Genomic DNA, 16,324 nt, shown 5'->3' on the forward strand with positions numbered 1-16,324 from the left:
GCCACAACTTTGTAGCACTGTTTGCATAGAGGCTTATCGACATCCTTAGCCTTTCCATGCTCGTCTGCAAAATGCTTCCAAATGGCACTTTCGTGTCGCGAAGTGCCTTCAACAGCAGCATATGCCATGTTCGGTTGAATGCGTTCAGTGGCTATTGAGAGGAGGGGAGGGGCTGTGTGTGTGTGTGTGTGTGTGTGTGTGTGTGTGTGTGTGTGTGTGTGTGTGTGTGTGTGTGCGCGCGTTAGCCTGCGTGCCTGCACTGTATGGGTGCTGTGTGAAGTGTGGGGAATGAGGCGAAAACCGCCCTCTTGGCATCAATAATGGTGAAAATGAGTATCTAATCAGATGCTAACTTTTAATATCGATTAGTATCTGAAAATCGATTTTTTTTTTTTTTTTTTTTTTTTTTTTTTTTTTTTTTACAACACCTGTATCTCATTATTTTTAACTCCAGCGTCAGCTATATCTTCCATTTCTGATCTTTCGAGGTACATTTTTAGTGGTGCAGCAGTGAAATAGGTCCCCTTTAAACAGTTTTCAGCTGTGCCACCTTCTGTACGCTGTGTAGGCTATTTAAACTGGTATTGCGGTATTGGAAAAATTCATAACCGGTACACCGCCCAGCACTAGTCTCTCCTTGAAACATGATGCGCCCTGACAGCAGGGGCCTGTTCTCTGTATCAACAGAGAAAATGCTGTGTACATGGATGCTCAGGACTTCTGTAAATTTACTCAGGTGTTTCAGGGCTGGTTGGCGAAGAACTGATTAGAACTGGTTATTTACTCTGAGGGTGGCTCATTGTGTGTGTCTCAGTGTTTGGCCAAGTGCATTTGAGACCTGCATTTGAATCCAGCACCGACAGGTTGATCAGGGGTTTTATCGGATCAAATCCTTTTACAAAAGTAATTTAAAGAAAGTAATTCATTTTGTATTCCCGTTGATGTCCATTCCTACATCAGGTAAAACCCCACAGTCTCTCACGCCCTTCCCCTGTGATGTATAGCATATCACACCCCAAACACGTAACTTACCATTATCAGAAAACCGACCAAAATATTAAACAGTGACATTTAACATACAAAGGCTGTAGCAAGTTATTTCTTACATTCTTGTAATGGCAACAGCACACCATCTGTAGGTTCCCCTTCTCCTCCTCCTAGCCATGGTTCCCCTTCTCCTCTCCTCCTTTGCAGGGTTCCCCCTCTCCTCATGGCAAGGGTTCCTCCTTTCCTCTCCTCTCTTTCTGGGCAGGGTTCCTCCTCTCCATTCTTCTCCTCTTGGGCTTAGGTCCCACTCTCCTCTCGTCCTGGGTAGGGTTCCTCTTCTCCTCTCCTATCTTCCTGGGCGTTATTCCCCATTTCCGCTCCTCTTTGGCAGAGTTCCTCATTTCCTTTCCTCTTCTCCTGGGCAGGGTTCTTCCTCTCTTTCTCATTTCCTCTTGTCTCCTGTCCTCCTGGGCAGGGCTCCTCCTTTCCTCTCCTCTTCTCCTGACCAGGGTTCCTTCTCTCCTCCATTCCTGGACAGGGTTCCCCCTCCCCTCTCCTCTCCACCCCTCTCCTCTTATTTCATTCTTTGTGTACTGTCAGTAGGCCTCTCCCATGCAAGCCAGGTCTTTTCTCTAAATCCACCACCTTGTGGGCAGCAGTCACATCCTGCCTCTCCAGCTGCCCAGGGAAAGGGAGCTTCCCTGCGGCCTCTCAGTGGACATGCAAACGAGGGCCAGCTGGAGATGTGGAGGTGTCCCTCTGCCCAGCCGCCCTCTGCCCTCCACGCCCTCTGCTCAGGCCTCGCACCCAAAGCGTGCTGCGAGCAGGTGCTGCGTTATTGTGTCTGTCACTGACAAAGACCCACAAAGCTCCTTGGGGGGCCCTATCAGTGCCTGCGGGCTTAAGCCCCCCCCCCCGTTCCGCTCCTATGGAGCGTGTGTGCCCGGGCTCGCTCACTCCCCGCCGTCTGGGACCTGCCCCCATGTCCAGCTCTGCTGACGGCTGCCCTTTCAGTGCTGTTCTTTCAAAGCTGATGCCCATGCAAATGCCCAGCCCTTCCCCATCCATACAGATTCCTTCAGCCTCTTTGTGACTGAAGTTTATCCATTCATAGTCTGTTTTTTGTTTGCTTCCCCCCTCGATTTTAGTCCATACAGCTGTGATAACATCAGCTTATCAGGTACTCAAGTTTTACACTAATTAGTTGTAATTGTAATAGACTATAATGCAAAATTTGTATTTTTTCTGTTAACATTTTTAAAAGACATTACATCTGACTATTTATCACTGTTGTTAAAAAAAACAGAGAAGTTTAATTTACTTATGCCAGATACCTAGAATGCTGTCCGGTTAGTCAGCTTCCTCAAAGACCTGAACTGAGCACGTTTTGGCGTGAATATGCCTGCTTCATCATAGTGCAGCCTGCCCCGTGGGCTCAATGAAAACAATTTACATTGGACAAAAGCATCAGCCAAACAAGTGACATATAAGTGGGCAGATAAATCATAAGCACACAGCTATCAAGGAGCCATACTAGGCAGCTATGCTGAGCTTCCAGTGAGTGACCAGTAACCAGTGCAGGTTAGCACTGCAGCGACAGCTCTGCCAAATCACATGTGTTCTCTGTGTATTCTGCTTGCCTTGGATACACAAACATGACTGTGAAACACTCACTCTGGCAGCTAGACGAATGACAGGGTTGTGAATGGGTTCTCACAGGGCTTTTAAATTCTTTTTACGTGTCTGTAAATCATTTTATGTAGCTGATCTGTTGACCGGATTGATGTCGACACAAGCATATTGGCAGCTAAGGATGACCTCTGACCTCTTACTGCCTTGTTGATTCCCTCCCCCCCGCAGAGTAACGACCCAGAGTCTTTGGACAGCGGCGTGGACGTGCAGATGGACAGCTCCCCGTCCCTGCCCTGGTACCTGGGGCCCTACCAAGCAGCCCCAAGCCCCGGCTCCACATACGCCAGCACTCTGCCGACACGTCGCCGTCGAGGCGAAGACGACGATCGCGGAGCCTTCAGGCAGAATGTCTACGAGACCTTCATGCAGGAACTGGAGACAGTCCATGGGACAGATGAGCTGGAGCCCAGCGAGGAGACCGAGGAGACCAGCAGCGGCTCTGGTGGCTCCTTGGAGCAGCTGGACCTGCTGCTGGAGAAGGAACGCGGCCTGGTGCGGCGAGCCGGCTGGCTGTCCTTCAAAGCGCTCATCACCCTACACAAGGACAGAAAGTTGGAGCTCGTGCCGCGACGGCGGTGGAGGCGATACTGGGTCACCCTCAAAGGTGAGCGATGTGACTCATTGGGGCAGCCCAAGCGCAGGTAACCAGCTCTGTCACCATGATGTCCTGTGGTGATGTCATATCTTCTGGCTGTATGTCTGACATGTCAGGCCTTGTATCGTTTAAATGCACTTATTCTAATGGCATGGTTATGCAGTGCCAACAGGAACTTCAAATACTGAAACTCTGCAGTTGACACGGGAGATTTCTGAACCTCACCAGGGCCAGCATTGGATTATGATGATGATGATGATGATCCACCATCATCCACATTGCGTCTTGCTCATCGCTGTCTTTCCCAAAATATAAACTGCACCTAACAGCTTATTGCAGCAGGTTCTGTACCCCGGCTCTCTCTCCTGAGCTGCTCTCATGGCCACAGAGGTGTTACCCCTCAGAGGCTGTGCCTCTGATGTTCAAAGCTGAGCCCATGGCTTTTATAGCTGAAGGCTCCTCCATGCTTAATGATATGACCTTTTGGATTTATTAACGACCATTTGGTGGGAGTGGGAGGTGAACCCCCGCCCCCCCCCCCCATTGTGGGGGATACCCATAGAATCAGCCTTTCCCAGTCCTTATATGCAGGCTTACATATAAGGCACTGCGTGTGTGTGTATATGTGCCAGTGTTGTGTATGACTTGCCCAGTTGTAGAAGGAGGCCTTCCATGCTTTCCCAGCATTGCTGCCTCCATCTCCCTCAGGTTGCACGCTCCTGTTCTACGAGAGCTTCGGAAAGAGCTTGGAAGGGCAGGACGCCGCCCCTCACTACGCCCTCTTCGCCGAGGGCAGCATCGTGCAGGCCGTCCCTGAGCACCCAAAGAAGGAGAATGTCTTCTGTCTGAGCAACGCTTATGGAGATGTTTACCTCTTCCAGGTGAATTGGGATTTTAAAGGTGTTAACAGAAAGCCAGAACAAACCTGTCCCCCACCGTCATGATCTCTTCCTCTGTGCTAACCGGCCATTGCACCTTTTATACATTTAATCTCATCTTCTTGTCTCTCCTTCCTGTCCCACAGTACTGTCCTGGTTTTCCTGTGGTTCAGTAGCACTATGGTCCTGTCAGTACCTTTAGCATCTTGCAGACCAGGCCTTTGAGATCCAAGAAGGAAGCACAAATCTATTCTTGAGTGGGATTTCTGGATTGGTTTTTCCATCATTTTAGACTGTACCTCTGCCATAGAGTCCTTCTCAAAGTCTAAGCCTTCTCTGCCCATGGTGGAGATGAAATACTGCAGTTATGTTTATGTCCAAAATTGGCACGAATATCTGTTGTGCGATGTTCTGTTCTTTTTTTGCTGATTTTTGTTTGCTTTTTTGGGCTGACATCTCCTTTGTGGCTGAAAGAATCCTTGTTTATAAACCATGGTCGAAACCATCTAACACTTAAAGCTCAGTTTCTCTGCTTTCCATTCAAGTTTCCCATCATGTGACTCAGGAGTTTGTGCCATGTGGCTCATAGCAGAGGCCTCTCTGCTCGCTCTGGATCTTGAGGTGATGCCAGTAGCAGCCTCAGTATAACATTGTGCAAATAAAGAAAGTAAAGAGCTTGACAAGCTGCAGCCACATCGCCGACATCGATGTTTTGCGTTCAGTTCTTACGTTACTGGTTTTGAGCGTCGCTGTGTTACTAAGTTAAAAATAGTTACTAAATTTGCCACATTTTTATACATGAAGAATAATCTGAGTGAGTGCTTCATACTTTTGAAGTACGCAGCTGGCAGATGAGAAGCACTTCACTAGAACTGGAGTTTCTAGTGATTTCAGTACTGATCCAAAAAAAACTCCAAACCCTGCATCTCCCCATACCTTAATACTAGGGATGAGCGAGTACAGCATTATCTGTATCTGTATCCGTATCTGTTAACCATATGAATTATCTGTATCTGTATCTGTACTCGGAATGGGCGGGGCCTAACCCGGAAGTGGGCGGGGTTTGACCTGGAAGTGGGTCGGGTTGTCTTTAAATGGGTGGGGCTTTAACCGGTATGTTATTTTAAGCATGCAATTGATATGGGTTGATCAGAAATTGTTATATTTATTGCTGATTAGAAAACTATTTACATGACAGCATCAGCATTGAGCTTCAGATCAGTGGTTTTGATCACGATAACAAACGAACTATATACAGAACAAGTTTTGCAACAATGAATACAACACATGCGGTTGCAATTATGAAGTAAAATGTAATGAACAAGAGTTTTCATCTCAACATAACTTTCTTTTTTTAACTTTTAATTTTTTTATGATCAGTGTGATTTCTTTTTTTTTGGTTCTTTTTTAATTTTTTTTATTTCCACACCAGATATGTGTGTGTGAGTGAGTGAGTGAGTAAGAGAGAGACAGAGAGAGAGAGAAAGAGAGAGGGGGGGGAGTGTGTGTGTGTGTGTGTGTAGCTTAATTTGTAATATTAATTATACCACAACTACCTTTATTTTTTTTTATAAAATACAGCAAGAAAGTGTCAGACACAGTGCGTGAAGTAAAAAAAAACTGGCTAGAGCCAGCTGACGGTTTAAAAAAGAAAAAAAAAACTCCGACAGGCAGAGACGCGAGTCGCATTCTACAAACAAACCTGAAGCTGAAGAAACCCTAAACGTTAACGGAAAAAAACCCGCGATCCTGAGTGACTGAGGGAGCGACAGAGAGAGAGAGAGCGCTGTTCTCTTCTCTTCTCAGTGTTCTGTGTGAGTGAGCAGAGCGGGACACAGCAACACAATAAATCTGTATGTGTGTAGGGGAGGGGCGCTGTGACTAGTCTATCACAGAACGCAGACACAGTCAGCTACCCAATGAGAATTTTTATTCAATCCGAGCACAGATATTGACTTGTATTACTCGTATGATACTCGTACTCGTCAAAAGTGCTTTATCCGTACCGGATACTCGTTTCAGCCGAGTATCCGGCTCAACTCTACTTAATACCTTCAGTATAACCTCAGTCTCGATCTGTATTCTACAGATCTGGGTTCGGCTCCCGGTTTACGTGCTTACACAGACTGAGGTGCTGTGTTGGTGGTGAGCGGAAGCTTGTGTTCACAGTGTAGCCCCCACCCCCTGCTTCCAGGCGGAAAGTCAGACGGAGATGGAGAACTGGGTGACGGCGGTGCACTCGGCCTGCGCATCACTCCTGGCCCGGCAGCATGGCAAGGCAGACGCGCTGCGCCTCCTGCGCAGCCAGACACATGGCCTGCTGCAGAAGGTCGACATGGATGGCAAGATGAAGAAGATGGCCGAACTGCAGCTGTCGGTCGTCGACGACCAGAAGAACCGCAAGGCCATCGAGAGCCAGGTGATGCTTGGGTGGGGTGGAGGGGGTAGGGAAGGTCCAATCCAAAACGGCTTCTTGCAATCCCACCATACAAGAACATGAAGCTTAACTCACCCCCAGGGAGACCTTTAAAGTGTCTGGAGTTAAAACCAACATGTTCCTGTCTCCCCAACAGGGCATTATTGCAGGTACTTTGTTTGTCTATCATTTATCTGTACGTTTATTTTTTTGTGGTTGCACCACTAGGCATTCCATGGCCAGTAAAATATCTTGAATGTTGAAGTCGTGTGTTCCTCGTGCTTCCACACTTTGTTTTGGGTGGCTGCAGCTTGACAGTCCAATGCATGGTGTTGTGTAATGCCTCGGGTGTCCCAGATGATGTTCAGGGCAAATGACAAAAAAGACAAAATCCACATTTATTTTCCAGTTGTTTTGCTCCAAATTGCCATACAAGTAAGAAAGTAGGGTCAACCAGTCCCTGGAACAATTGGGGTTAAGGGCCTTGCTCAGGGGGCCAGTGGTGAAATTATTCTGATAGATATGGGATTTGAACCAGCACCCTTCCAATCATGGGCACATATCCTAACCCCCAGAGCCACACACCATCCCACACCTTGCGCACATTATACCATTTCAGGGTATCACGTTTGATCAGTGCTGTGTTGCTACTCCAACAAATGATTCTGTGGAAAAGAGAGAATGGGCCTCAGCTTTCCTGGCGACTGACTGAAGACACTTGGGACGTCGTGTGACGGACTGAAATCTCAAACACGGGCGCTCACGGGCCGGCAGGTTGCCACTGCACATTGCGCTCTATTCACATCCCAGATGTGCTGCGGTAATGGGCCCATACTTTGCGTTACCCGCTTTCATGGTGATCCTGCCTGATGAGGAAAGCAGATGAAGGCATGGATGTGCCTAGTGGATGGAAAGAATGCTTGTTTTATTTATGGCCTGAAAGGCGCTCTCAAACCTGAGAATCACCCCCTCCCTTCCAAAGCGGGAGGGAATTTTGGCCAGGAGCTGGTTTTATACGATTTCCCTTTATAATGGGCCAATACGCTGGTTAGGTATTGCAGGAGGTCATGTGATCCGTTTGGCCTGCTTGTGTTTTCAGGCAGCCCCTTGGATTCTGCCCGGGCTCATCCCAGGCCCTGAACACTGATGTTAAAGGATTTAGTTAATGTTTTTAATGTGCTAAAGGGGAATCTCATCAAATGTTAACTTTTAGGGCAGCAGGTGGGTTTAGGACATGGAACTCTAATTCAAAGGGTTCCGGTTAAGCCCCTGGAGAGGTCTTCCTCAGGGCCTTCAAGTTCAGGATTCAAAGGGCTTCACCACTTAACCCTGTAACCCTTCCTGCAACACTAGTGCTTCAAAGGGTTACAGAAGCAGTTGGGTGCAATGAGATCCATGGTGCTTGTGCATGTCTAGTTTCTTATTGGATTTTCTTAGTGGGATTTCTGTATGTATAATTTGTCCACCACTGACTTGTTATTCAGTAATCTCCTGCTTTGCTACATGAGTGGGTGGAAATACCTCCTGCCAAGCCAATTTAATGTCCCAAATCAGCAGTCTTTCTTTTTTTAGATCAAAACTCCGGTAGGAAATAAAAACCTTTTTTTGGCCATATCCTCTTCCTTTTTTGATGAGACTTTGATGTGCTCACAACAGAAGTAAAGTGGAAAATAAAGCACCCAATCCCAAAAATAGTATGAATCCCTTAAAAATTGTAAGTTTACTGAAATCTGAGTATGGGGTCTTCTGCTACTTAAATGACACTGATTTTTGTTTGGCTGAAAAAATTATCAAATGCACAAGAACTTTTCTAGTACTGGTGTTACTCATAGAAACTTGGGACTATACAGGCAATTTCAGGCAGTTTAGAGAGATGTGCAGCATCTACTGGGAGTTAAGCAGTTATGCTCAGCAGATCAATCCATTTTATATCCTCGGTACTAACCCTGAGACCTCTGTTCCCTGCACAGATTGAGCAATGGGAGCAGAACCTGGAAAGGTTCCATATGGACCTGTTCCGAGTCCGATGTTACCTGGCCAGCCTGCAGGGGGGCGAGCCCCCAAACCCCAAGATGCTCCTGGCAGCTGCCAGCCGGCCCTCTAAGGCGACACTCGGCCGCCTGGGCATCTTCTCTGTGTCGTCCTTCCATGCCCTGGTGAGTCGAGCTTTCGTTCTTTGCTAGCATAATCTTAGGTGCCTCATAAAATGTGGGTGATGTTATTGTATGTTGCTTATAGAGGATTTTGCACGTCCCACTTTAAAATATCTTTGTGTAATTTTATATATTAAGTGTGTTGCATGTTTGTGATTCTAACACTTCAAGCTATTTAAGTACAAAAATTAGTCCTAAAACCTGCAGGACATTTAATTAGTTGACTGGTAGATGATAAAGGATTTGGTTAAAAAGTATAACCCCTTTCATAACATTGTTTCTGTTCTCTCCATCAGGTGTGCTCCCGTGATGAGCTCACCCTAAGGAGGCGCTCTCGCTCCCAGTCGCATGGCACCCGGGGCAGGCGAGGCCTTCTCTCCTCGTTTAAGGGCCTGGACACCCTGACTCGACGTGGCCGCGACAAAAAGCAGCCTGTCTCACAGGTACCAGCCTCGTAGGGGTTACTGACGGCAACAGTACCAATGTCACTGTCACCAGGGCCACCGACAACAGTGGAAGCTCTCTGACCTTCTCTGGGGGCCGCGTTCGGATGTGGGAGGCAAACATCCTTCCATCCATCTCACAGAGCTTATCTGGTTCAAGGATGTGGGAAGCTTGCAGCTTATTCCAGGAAGTAAGGCCAAGGCAGGGGAGCTTGGGACGGGATGTCAGTGCAGCACCGGGCACATGGGTGTACGTACACACACACACACACACACACACACACACACACACATACACATACTATTGGCAGTATGAAGACAGCAGTTGGCCTAGCTGCATGTCTTTGGACTGTGGGAGGAAACCAGGGGCGACACCCAGAGGAAGCCCATGTGAATCGGCGGGCGTGGCCACAGACGCCAAACCCCCCAGTCCAGCTGCATACTGTAGGTCAGCATAAATCTCAGTATCCTTTCCCGTTATGCAGCTTGGCATTGTTGAGCTGTAACCTATCAGTAATCTTACCATGCGCTTTGCCAGTCTGTAATGTAAATAGTATTTCCCAGAAACAGAAACCTTAGTAAATCAATCTAGCCAAGGAAGGATTATGTTCACCATGAAACAACAATGAGAAATTGATACAGAAGTGAGGCACAGCACATCTTTACAGAAAAATGGAACACTCAGTACTGAATATCAGGGAATTACTGACTAAAGCAGTCTCTGTCTCTCCACCTACAGTACATGTGACACTTTAGGACTGGGTTTCGCCATATGACATTTATCGGCACTGATTTGTCTGCGGACACAACTCATGGCAACACTGCAAACTGTTGGTAGATAATTTTGTTTGGCTATAGCTTATTTCTGGTAAATTTAACCTGTTTGGTTTTGTAGATGTAATTAAAATATTTGAAATAATCGCAGTGTGATACGTGCAGCCCTCCCTCCAGTGGAACAGCTCTCGTCATGTGTTTTATCTGTTTTTGTCGCCAGATCTTGTTGCGTAAGGCTGGCCACGCAAGACTAAAGGGGTTAAAGTGTCACACATTCATGGAAAAAGGCCATAGGCTGCAAATGGGATATACAGTGGTACCTCGGTTCTCGAACTCACTAGAACTCAAATTTCTTGAAAGTTGAACAAACCAGTTTGACCTAGAACTCAATCTGAATATCAGAAGTCGAACCGTGAACGCTGACATAATATAAATTGTACGCGCCAGGAAATGAGTCACACTACAATGCAATTCTTACTTGAATGCCTTCTTCACAGACTGGACGATTAACCAAATAAAGCAGCGCAACATTACAGTAACTAACAATAAATAAACCACTAACTTACGTGTACTATTAGAGCATTTATGTCATTTATTTAAACTTTTTTTACCAGGTAAATTAACTGAAAACCAGTTCTCACTGCTTTATGTGATATTCGGGAGAAATAGCAGATTACGCATCGGAACTGCCTGGGATACAAACGTCATGCGTCATGCTAAACTCTTCAGCTAATAAGGGCAAAGGTGTGGCGGTTCCAGTTTGTGCAGCTGGGTGAGAGGTCGCAATGCATCTAACCGTAATGCATTGCGTCAGTATCAGAATGCGTTGCTTTAAGCCAGTGCTGTAAGCAAGTCCAACGCACCCAATGACCGGACTGGGGAAACACACTGAAACGCGGACTTAATACAGAGGACTAATGACAACAACCAGAAACAGCTGATCACACGGGGTTAACGAGGGGGCGTGGCACACGGAAGGAGCGGACGGTCAGGACAGGGGTAATGTTGGGATAAGATCTTTATCGTTTTGGAAGCCATTAAGAAAAAAATTCTGCTCGTTTTATCCTGTTCATTTTGTGTTTAAATGCTAAAAAAAAAATACATATTTAGGTGTAATTTTGGGGGCCGGGAAACAATTAATTGGTTTTCCATTACTTCTTATGGGAAAAATTCGATCAGAACTCAAACTTTTTAGGATTCGATCCGGAGTCCGGAACGGATTAAGTTCGAGAACCGAGGTACCACTGTATTAAACAATCGATCTCTGGATTTTATGAATAAATATTGGGTTATGCAAATGAGGATCGATTTTCTTTTATTATTGATTTATTTATTTAAACCCAGCCCTACATTTTCTGCTTTGCTGAACACTGCTTCTGTGGTGTTGATGTCCCCAACAGACTAAAGGAGGGAGATGACATTATCTGGCTTCTCCAGTCCATATCCTCCCCTGCTTTCCAAGGTGCCGGCGAAGCCCTGATAGAACAGAATGCACTGATTGGCCTCTGCAGTGCGTCATTAGAGACCCCAGCAGGTGTCCTTGTCTCTGTATTGAGGCCTGTGTGATTTAGCCCCTGCTGGCAGGTGGAATTGGGGGAGCTGATTGTGAAGTATTGCGAGCTGTGTGTGGTCAGTGGAGAAGGCAGGTGGGGGAGGCAGATGGTGCGCGTGACTCTGGGTGTCTGTTAAGCACGCCCTCCTTTCTGTGCCCCTCTCTGCAGTGCTGTTAGCCTCACACTCATTGGGATAAGTGAGTAATAAGGTTGTAATTAGTACCAATGAGGAGAGTCTGGAAAAACATACTGACACAGTCTGCTAACAAGTCCGTGAGTGCTATTAAATGCTGTTCATCCTTCCTCACACTCTGGATCACAAAGGAGACCGGAACTTTTTTTTCTGAAATCTGAACCTTTTTCCAGAACCAGGGTCTTTTGTCATGTTCACGTCGCAGGAACTTTTTGAACATAAACTACTGGGGAGGTGCTTGCAGCGATTAGCTTGCTGATTGGTTGACCACAAGCGCTGGCACTAACTTAGAAGGAGTAACTTGTTAGGCAGGAGTGAGAATAATGAGATATAGCAGAGAAAAAACTGAGAGGATGGTATTATTTTTGTACCCCAATTACATTTGATGCATGAATTAATACATTTTTCACTTATGTCTTTATATTTCTGCTTTTGGAAAATTTGATCACCAATCAGAATACTTTTGTCTAATCCTGCCAGTGTCAGGGCTTCTTAGTAGAATAAAGTTACATCATTTTTATTCTGTGGAAAACAAAAGATTGATCTCCTGACCAGATTTCATAGAATCTGTTACGGTTCTGAATATAAATAAAAGGCTGTGTCTTGTTGGGCTGGGCATTTAATTGAAAACAAATCAAAACCGACATTCAGAATCTCTAATCGAGGTTATATTGTCAGTTACTTGGATTTTTTTTTATAAATTTTTTAAAATTCTGTTAATGTTTTAAAAATCTGTTAATACTTTCCCCAGTGTGTGTTCATGTACTGTCCACTTAAAATCATATAAACATAGATACAAACATAAAAGTTCCTGGGCAAGACCAGGTAAACTGGGGTCAGGTTTCGGAATTTCAGTGTGAAAGCACCTAATAATGGAAGAGTCAGCAGGGGGCATCAGTATGTCAGCATCCTTAGGGCTTCACATGCTTCACATGCTTCACATGCCGGCATTTATCTCTTTGCTGTCTTTCTGTCACTGGTGTTTCGGGAGAGGAGCCATTTGTTCAAGTCTGAGTACAAATCTCTGGAATTCTTTCAAAGCTCACAATGTACAGGAAAAACACATCACAGATTGAAAAGATATATATATTTAGCTTATTAGAAAGCACTCTCTATTTGCAAATACAGAACGTGTTTGAGGCGGCACTGTGGTGCAGTGGTTAGCACTGTTGCCTTCCACCTCTAGGACCAGGATTCAAGTCTTCGCCACGTGTGGAGCTTCCATGTTCTCCCTGTGTCGTGACTGGATACTCTGTTTTCCCCACCTTGACCGTAAATAGGGCCAGTAGTTACAGAAGATGGATGGATCTTCTGTGTTTATTAATTCTTCCCCGCCTTCACCTTTGATGTTACCTAATGTTTCATCAGCTTACTATGATACTTGCCTTTTTATTACCGCAGACGTCTGACCGTCAGTGTAGGCAATGGGCACCTGCGGCTTGTGCTACCCAGCCCATCCTGTACTGTGCCAGCAGCCTGAGGACCATGCAGGATGGTGATTCTGGCTGCGCGGTCCATTCTCTAGGCCTGAGTGAACATGGCTGCAGGACAGCCGGTCATTTGAGCCAGACCACTGGCGAGTCTGAGGTTGTGCCTGATTAAACTGCCAATAGTTCCAAAACTTTCTGCCACTTAGAGGTATATGGCAGACACACGGACAGCTTATGTGTGTGAGTTTAAGTGATGTCTTTTTTTGACATTTATTTTCTTGAATGTGTTTGTGCAGGTTTTGGAGAAGAACTCTGAAGGTCAGGTTGGCTGTTTGCTCGCCTGCAACTTTGAGGTGAGCTCTGCCTGCTGGGGTGACGTCCTCAGTGTAGTGGGAGAGAGATTATACATGGGGACATTACTCTGGGGATTAATGTGCGTCCTGCACCAGAACCAGCTATGGCTGGCTGCAGTATGGCTTCTGTGAGAGCTGGACATGGGGGTGGTAACCATGCCGTCAGGAGCTCAAGGGCCCGGCTTGACGTGACGTGCAGAATCCAGGCAGAGCTCTGTGGAAAGTCCTGCAGATCATGATGGATCTCTGGGTGCTGGAGAATGCATGCCCAGTTAGTCAGAGATGCTGGCATATTGGTCACCGCTAGCAGCAGATCCCACAGTGATTAAAGCACAAGGCCAGTTTGCCAGGGGTAGGGGGGATATTCTTACTGGATGTAGACGTTACCTCAGAAACCAAAGTACATGGAAATTAATTAAAGAATAAAATCAGCCGTTTGTCTGTCTGAGGAGTGACTTGAATATTGGTTGCCATTATTATGTGTTACTAGGTAATTCTGGACCCACAGCAGGCACAATTCTCACCCCCCCCCCGCCCCATCATCAGTGCTCTCGGATACTTCCTCCTCCGATGAAGCCTACCCCCCTCCCCCCCCCCCCCCCCCCCCCCCGTCTGTCTCTCTGTCTGTATGTCTGTGTCTGTCTGTCTGAGCATGTCTGTCTCTGTCTGAGCATGTCTGTGTCTGTCTGTCTGAGCATACCTGTACCTGTGTCTGTCTGAACATGTCTGTCTGTGTCTGAGCATGTCTGTGTCTGTCTGTCTGTCTGCATTTCTGTCTCTTTCTGTCTGAGCATGTCTCTGTGCATGTGTCTGTATGTCTGTTTCTGTCTGTCTGCATTTCTGTCTCTTTCTGTCTGAGCATGTCTCTGTGCATGTGTCTGTATGTCTGTTTCTGTCTGTCTGCGTTTCTGTCTTTGTCTGTATGTCTGTGCCTGTCTGTTTGTCTGTCTGCGCATGCACGCATGTGTGTTTTCTCCCTCCCTAATGGCAAGGCTCCCTGCCCTGTCCCTGGCAGACCTTTCTACACACTGGCTTTTGTTCTGACTAAGCTCTTAATTTAATTTGATTGAGCTGCTGACTGAATGAATTGTGTGATCCAAGGTTAAATTGGAAAAGTCTGTGTTTCGTTAAACCAAAATCGTGTTAGTTAAGGAATAAGTGTGAAAAATGTCTTTATCCTTTATAAAATGGTTTATGGTGGTTAAAGGGGTCATAATATTATTTTATACTTAAACTGCTAGAACCTGAAACAGGTGCATTTGTGTACATTCAGCGCTCAGACATTAAATTATGACAGCTGAATAAGAATAAAAGCAGTGAGCTGCCATGTCAAGCACCTTTTGATTCCCCTGGCTTAAGCTCTAAGATTAGACCTGAGCAAAGGTCACGTGAAACAAAAGCTGGAATGAGGCAGGACTGGCATCATGTGATGATTAGTTCATCATTGAGAATGCTATTACCTGTGACATTAAAAGCTTACTGTGCTCTTACACAAACTCTCATTGTGCCCTTAGGAGCAGAAACTGGATGGCCTGGCTAATCATTACTCCATAGCACCACCCGAAGGCAATCTCTGGGACAACAGCTTGAAGACGTCTGTGTACTTTCTGGATAACCAAGTCATTAATGTTACCGTTAAGCATGATCACACTGTTGCAGACATGCTGTCCTTAGCCTGCAAGGTAACAGCAAATGGTCTTTTGCTTTTTAAATAGTTTTTTTTTTTGTAAACTGCATTTCATAAAAATTGTACACTGACATCTGTTCCTGATTTACATACATAGTTAGCAGATGCTTTTATCCAAAGCAATATACATTTTTTGGAGAAAGCGGAGTCAGACAATCCCTAGAGCAATTGGGGACCCAACAGTGAAACTAGAGGTGCGTGATCTGATGATTTTAGATTGTGATCGATCTTAAAGACGTCCACAATCTAATTTTCAAGCGAATCGTACAGATCGTGATTTTTTTAGATCCTAATACTGTTTGCTAATAGATCCGTGTCAAGTCGTCAAACCAACTGAATGATTTCTCGTTGTGATTGGCCAAATTATACCACGTGTCCTCATCGCGGCTCTCCTGCATTTAGTTCAAAACAATTCATTGCGTGCTAGGAGCCTGGCAGATCAGGAGGCTGTGCCAAAGAAGTACTCGACGTCATTTATGTGGCAGTTTTTCCAGCTATGCACAGTCGGATACTACACAAAGTAATATGTAAAATTTGGCGGTCAGCGCGTCAGGAGGCAATACGACAAATCTATTTCATCATCTTAAACGGAGACACCCGAAGGAGCATGCCGAGACTGTTTCAGTCCGGGCAGTACAACCACACTCATCTGTATCTCGCGTGGTCGTGAAGCAAAAACAGTTGTCTCACACCGACGCTTTAGAACAGTCGAAAACGTGATGAATGCATCAAACGATGGAAAGAGGTGACTGACGCAGTCACATTCTACCTAGCGAAGGATATGCCCTTGTTTACATTTGATTACTTCTAGAATTATTTTTCTATGTAATCTGTTCACAGTTCAATTTAAGTTTGATATTTAAAATAAAATGGAACTTAATTGGGTCTTAATGAGTTTGAGGATGTGCCACATTGAAAATAGAGATCGCAATTCAGATTGTGGGCCGTGATTTTGTATTTAAAGGATCGTGATGTAATTTTTTTTTGGAAAGATCGCCCACCCCTAAGTGAAACCACTCAGCAGACCTTGGGATGTGAACCAGCACCATTCTGATCACAGGCCTAGCGACCATACCCACTGAGCCAAACAATGCATGATTAACGACAACAGTCCGCCTGGTGTTTTATTTTTCTACTAGAAATAGCCTTTGCCGTGGGGTTTGAATTGCT

At 45.7% G+C, this 16,324-nt stretch overlaps 1 protein-coding gene across 8 annotated transcripts in view; it reads left to right on the plus strand.

Annotated features, from left to right (window-relative positions):
* The window catches only part of LOC111851202 (rho guanine nucleotide exchange factor TIAM2-like), a 58,072-nt gene that overhangs the window by 22,671 nt on the left and 19,077 nt on the right, over window positions 1-16,324 (plus strand). For all 8 annotated transcript variants that reach the window (XM_072702901.1, XM_072702904.1, XM_072702898.1 and 5 more), the window contains 7 exons: window positions 2,848-3,283; window positions 3,983-4,155; window positions 6,347-6,571; window positions 8,539-8,724; window positions 9,018-9,164; window positions 13,411-13,467; window positions 14,982-15,149. In XM_072702901.1, the coding sequence (XP_072559002.1) occupies window positions 2,848-3,283; window positions 3,983-4,155; window positions 6,347-6,571; window positions 8,539-8,724; window positions 9,018-9,164; window positions 13,411-13,467; window positions 14,982-15,149 (1,392 nt within the window). The remainder of the gene's footprint in view (window positions 1-2,847; window positions 3,284-3,982; window positions 4,156-6,346; window positions 6,572-8,538; window positions 8,725-9,017; window positions 9,165-13,410; window positions 13,468-14,981; window positions 15,150-16,324) is intronic.

This window comes from Paramormyrops kingsleyae, chromosome 19 (assembly GCF_048594095.1).
Source record: "Paramormyrops kingsleyae isolate MSU_618 chromosome 19, PKINGS_0.4, whole genome shotgun sequence".
Taxonomy (NCBI): domain Eukaryota; kingdom Metazoa; phylum Chordata; class Actinopteri; order Osteoglossiformes; family Mormyridae; genus Paramormyrops; species Paramormyrops kingsleyae.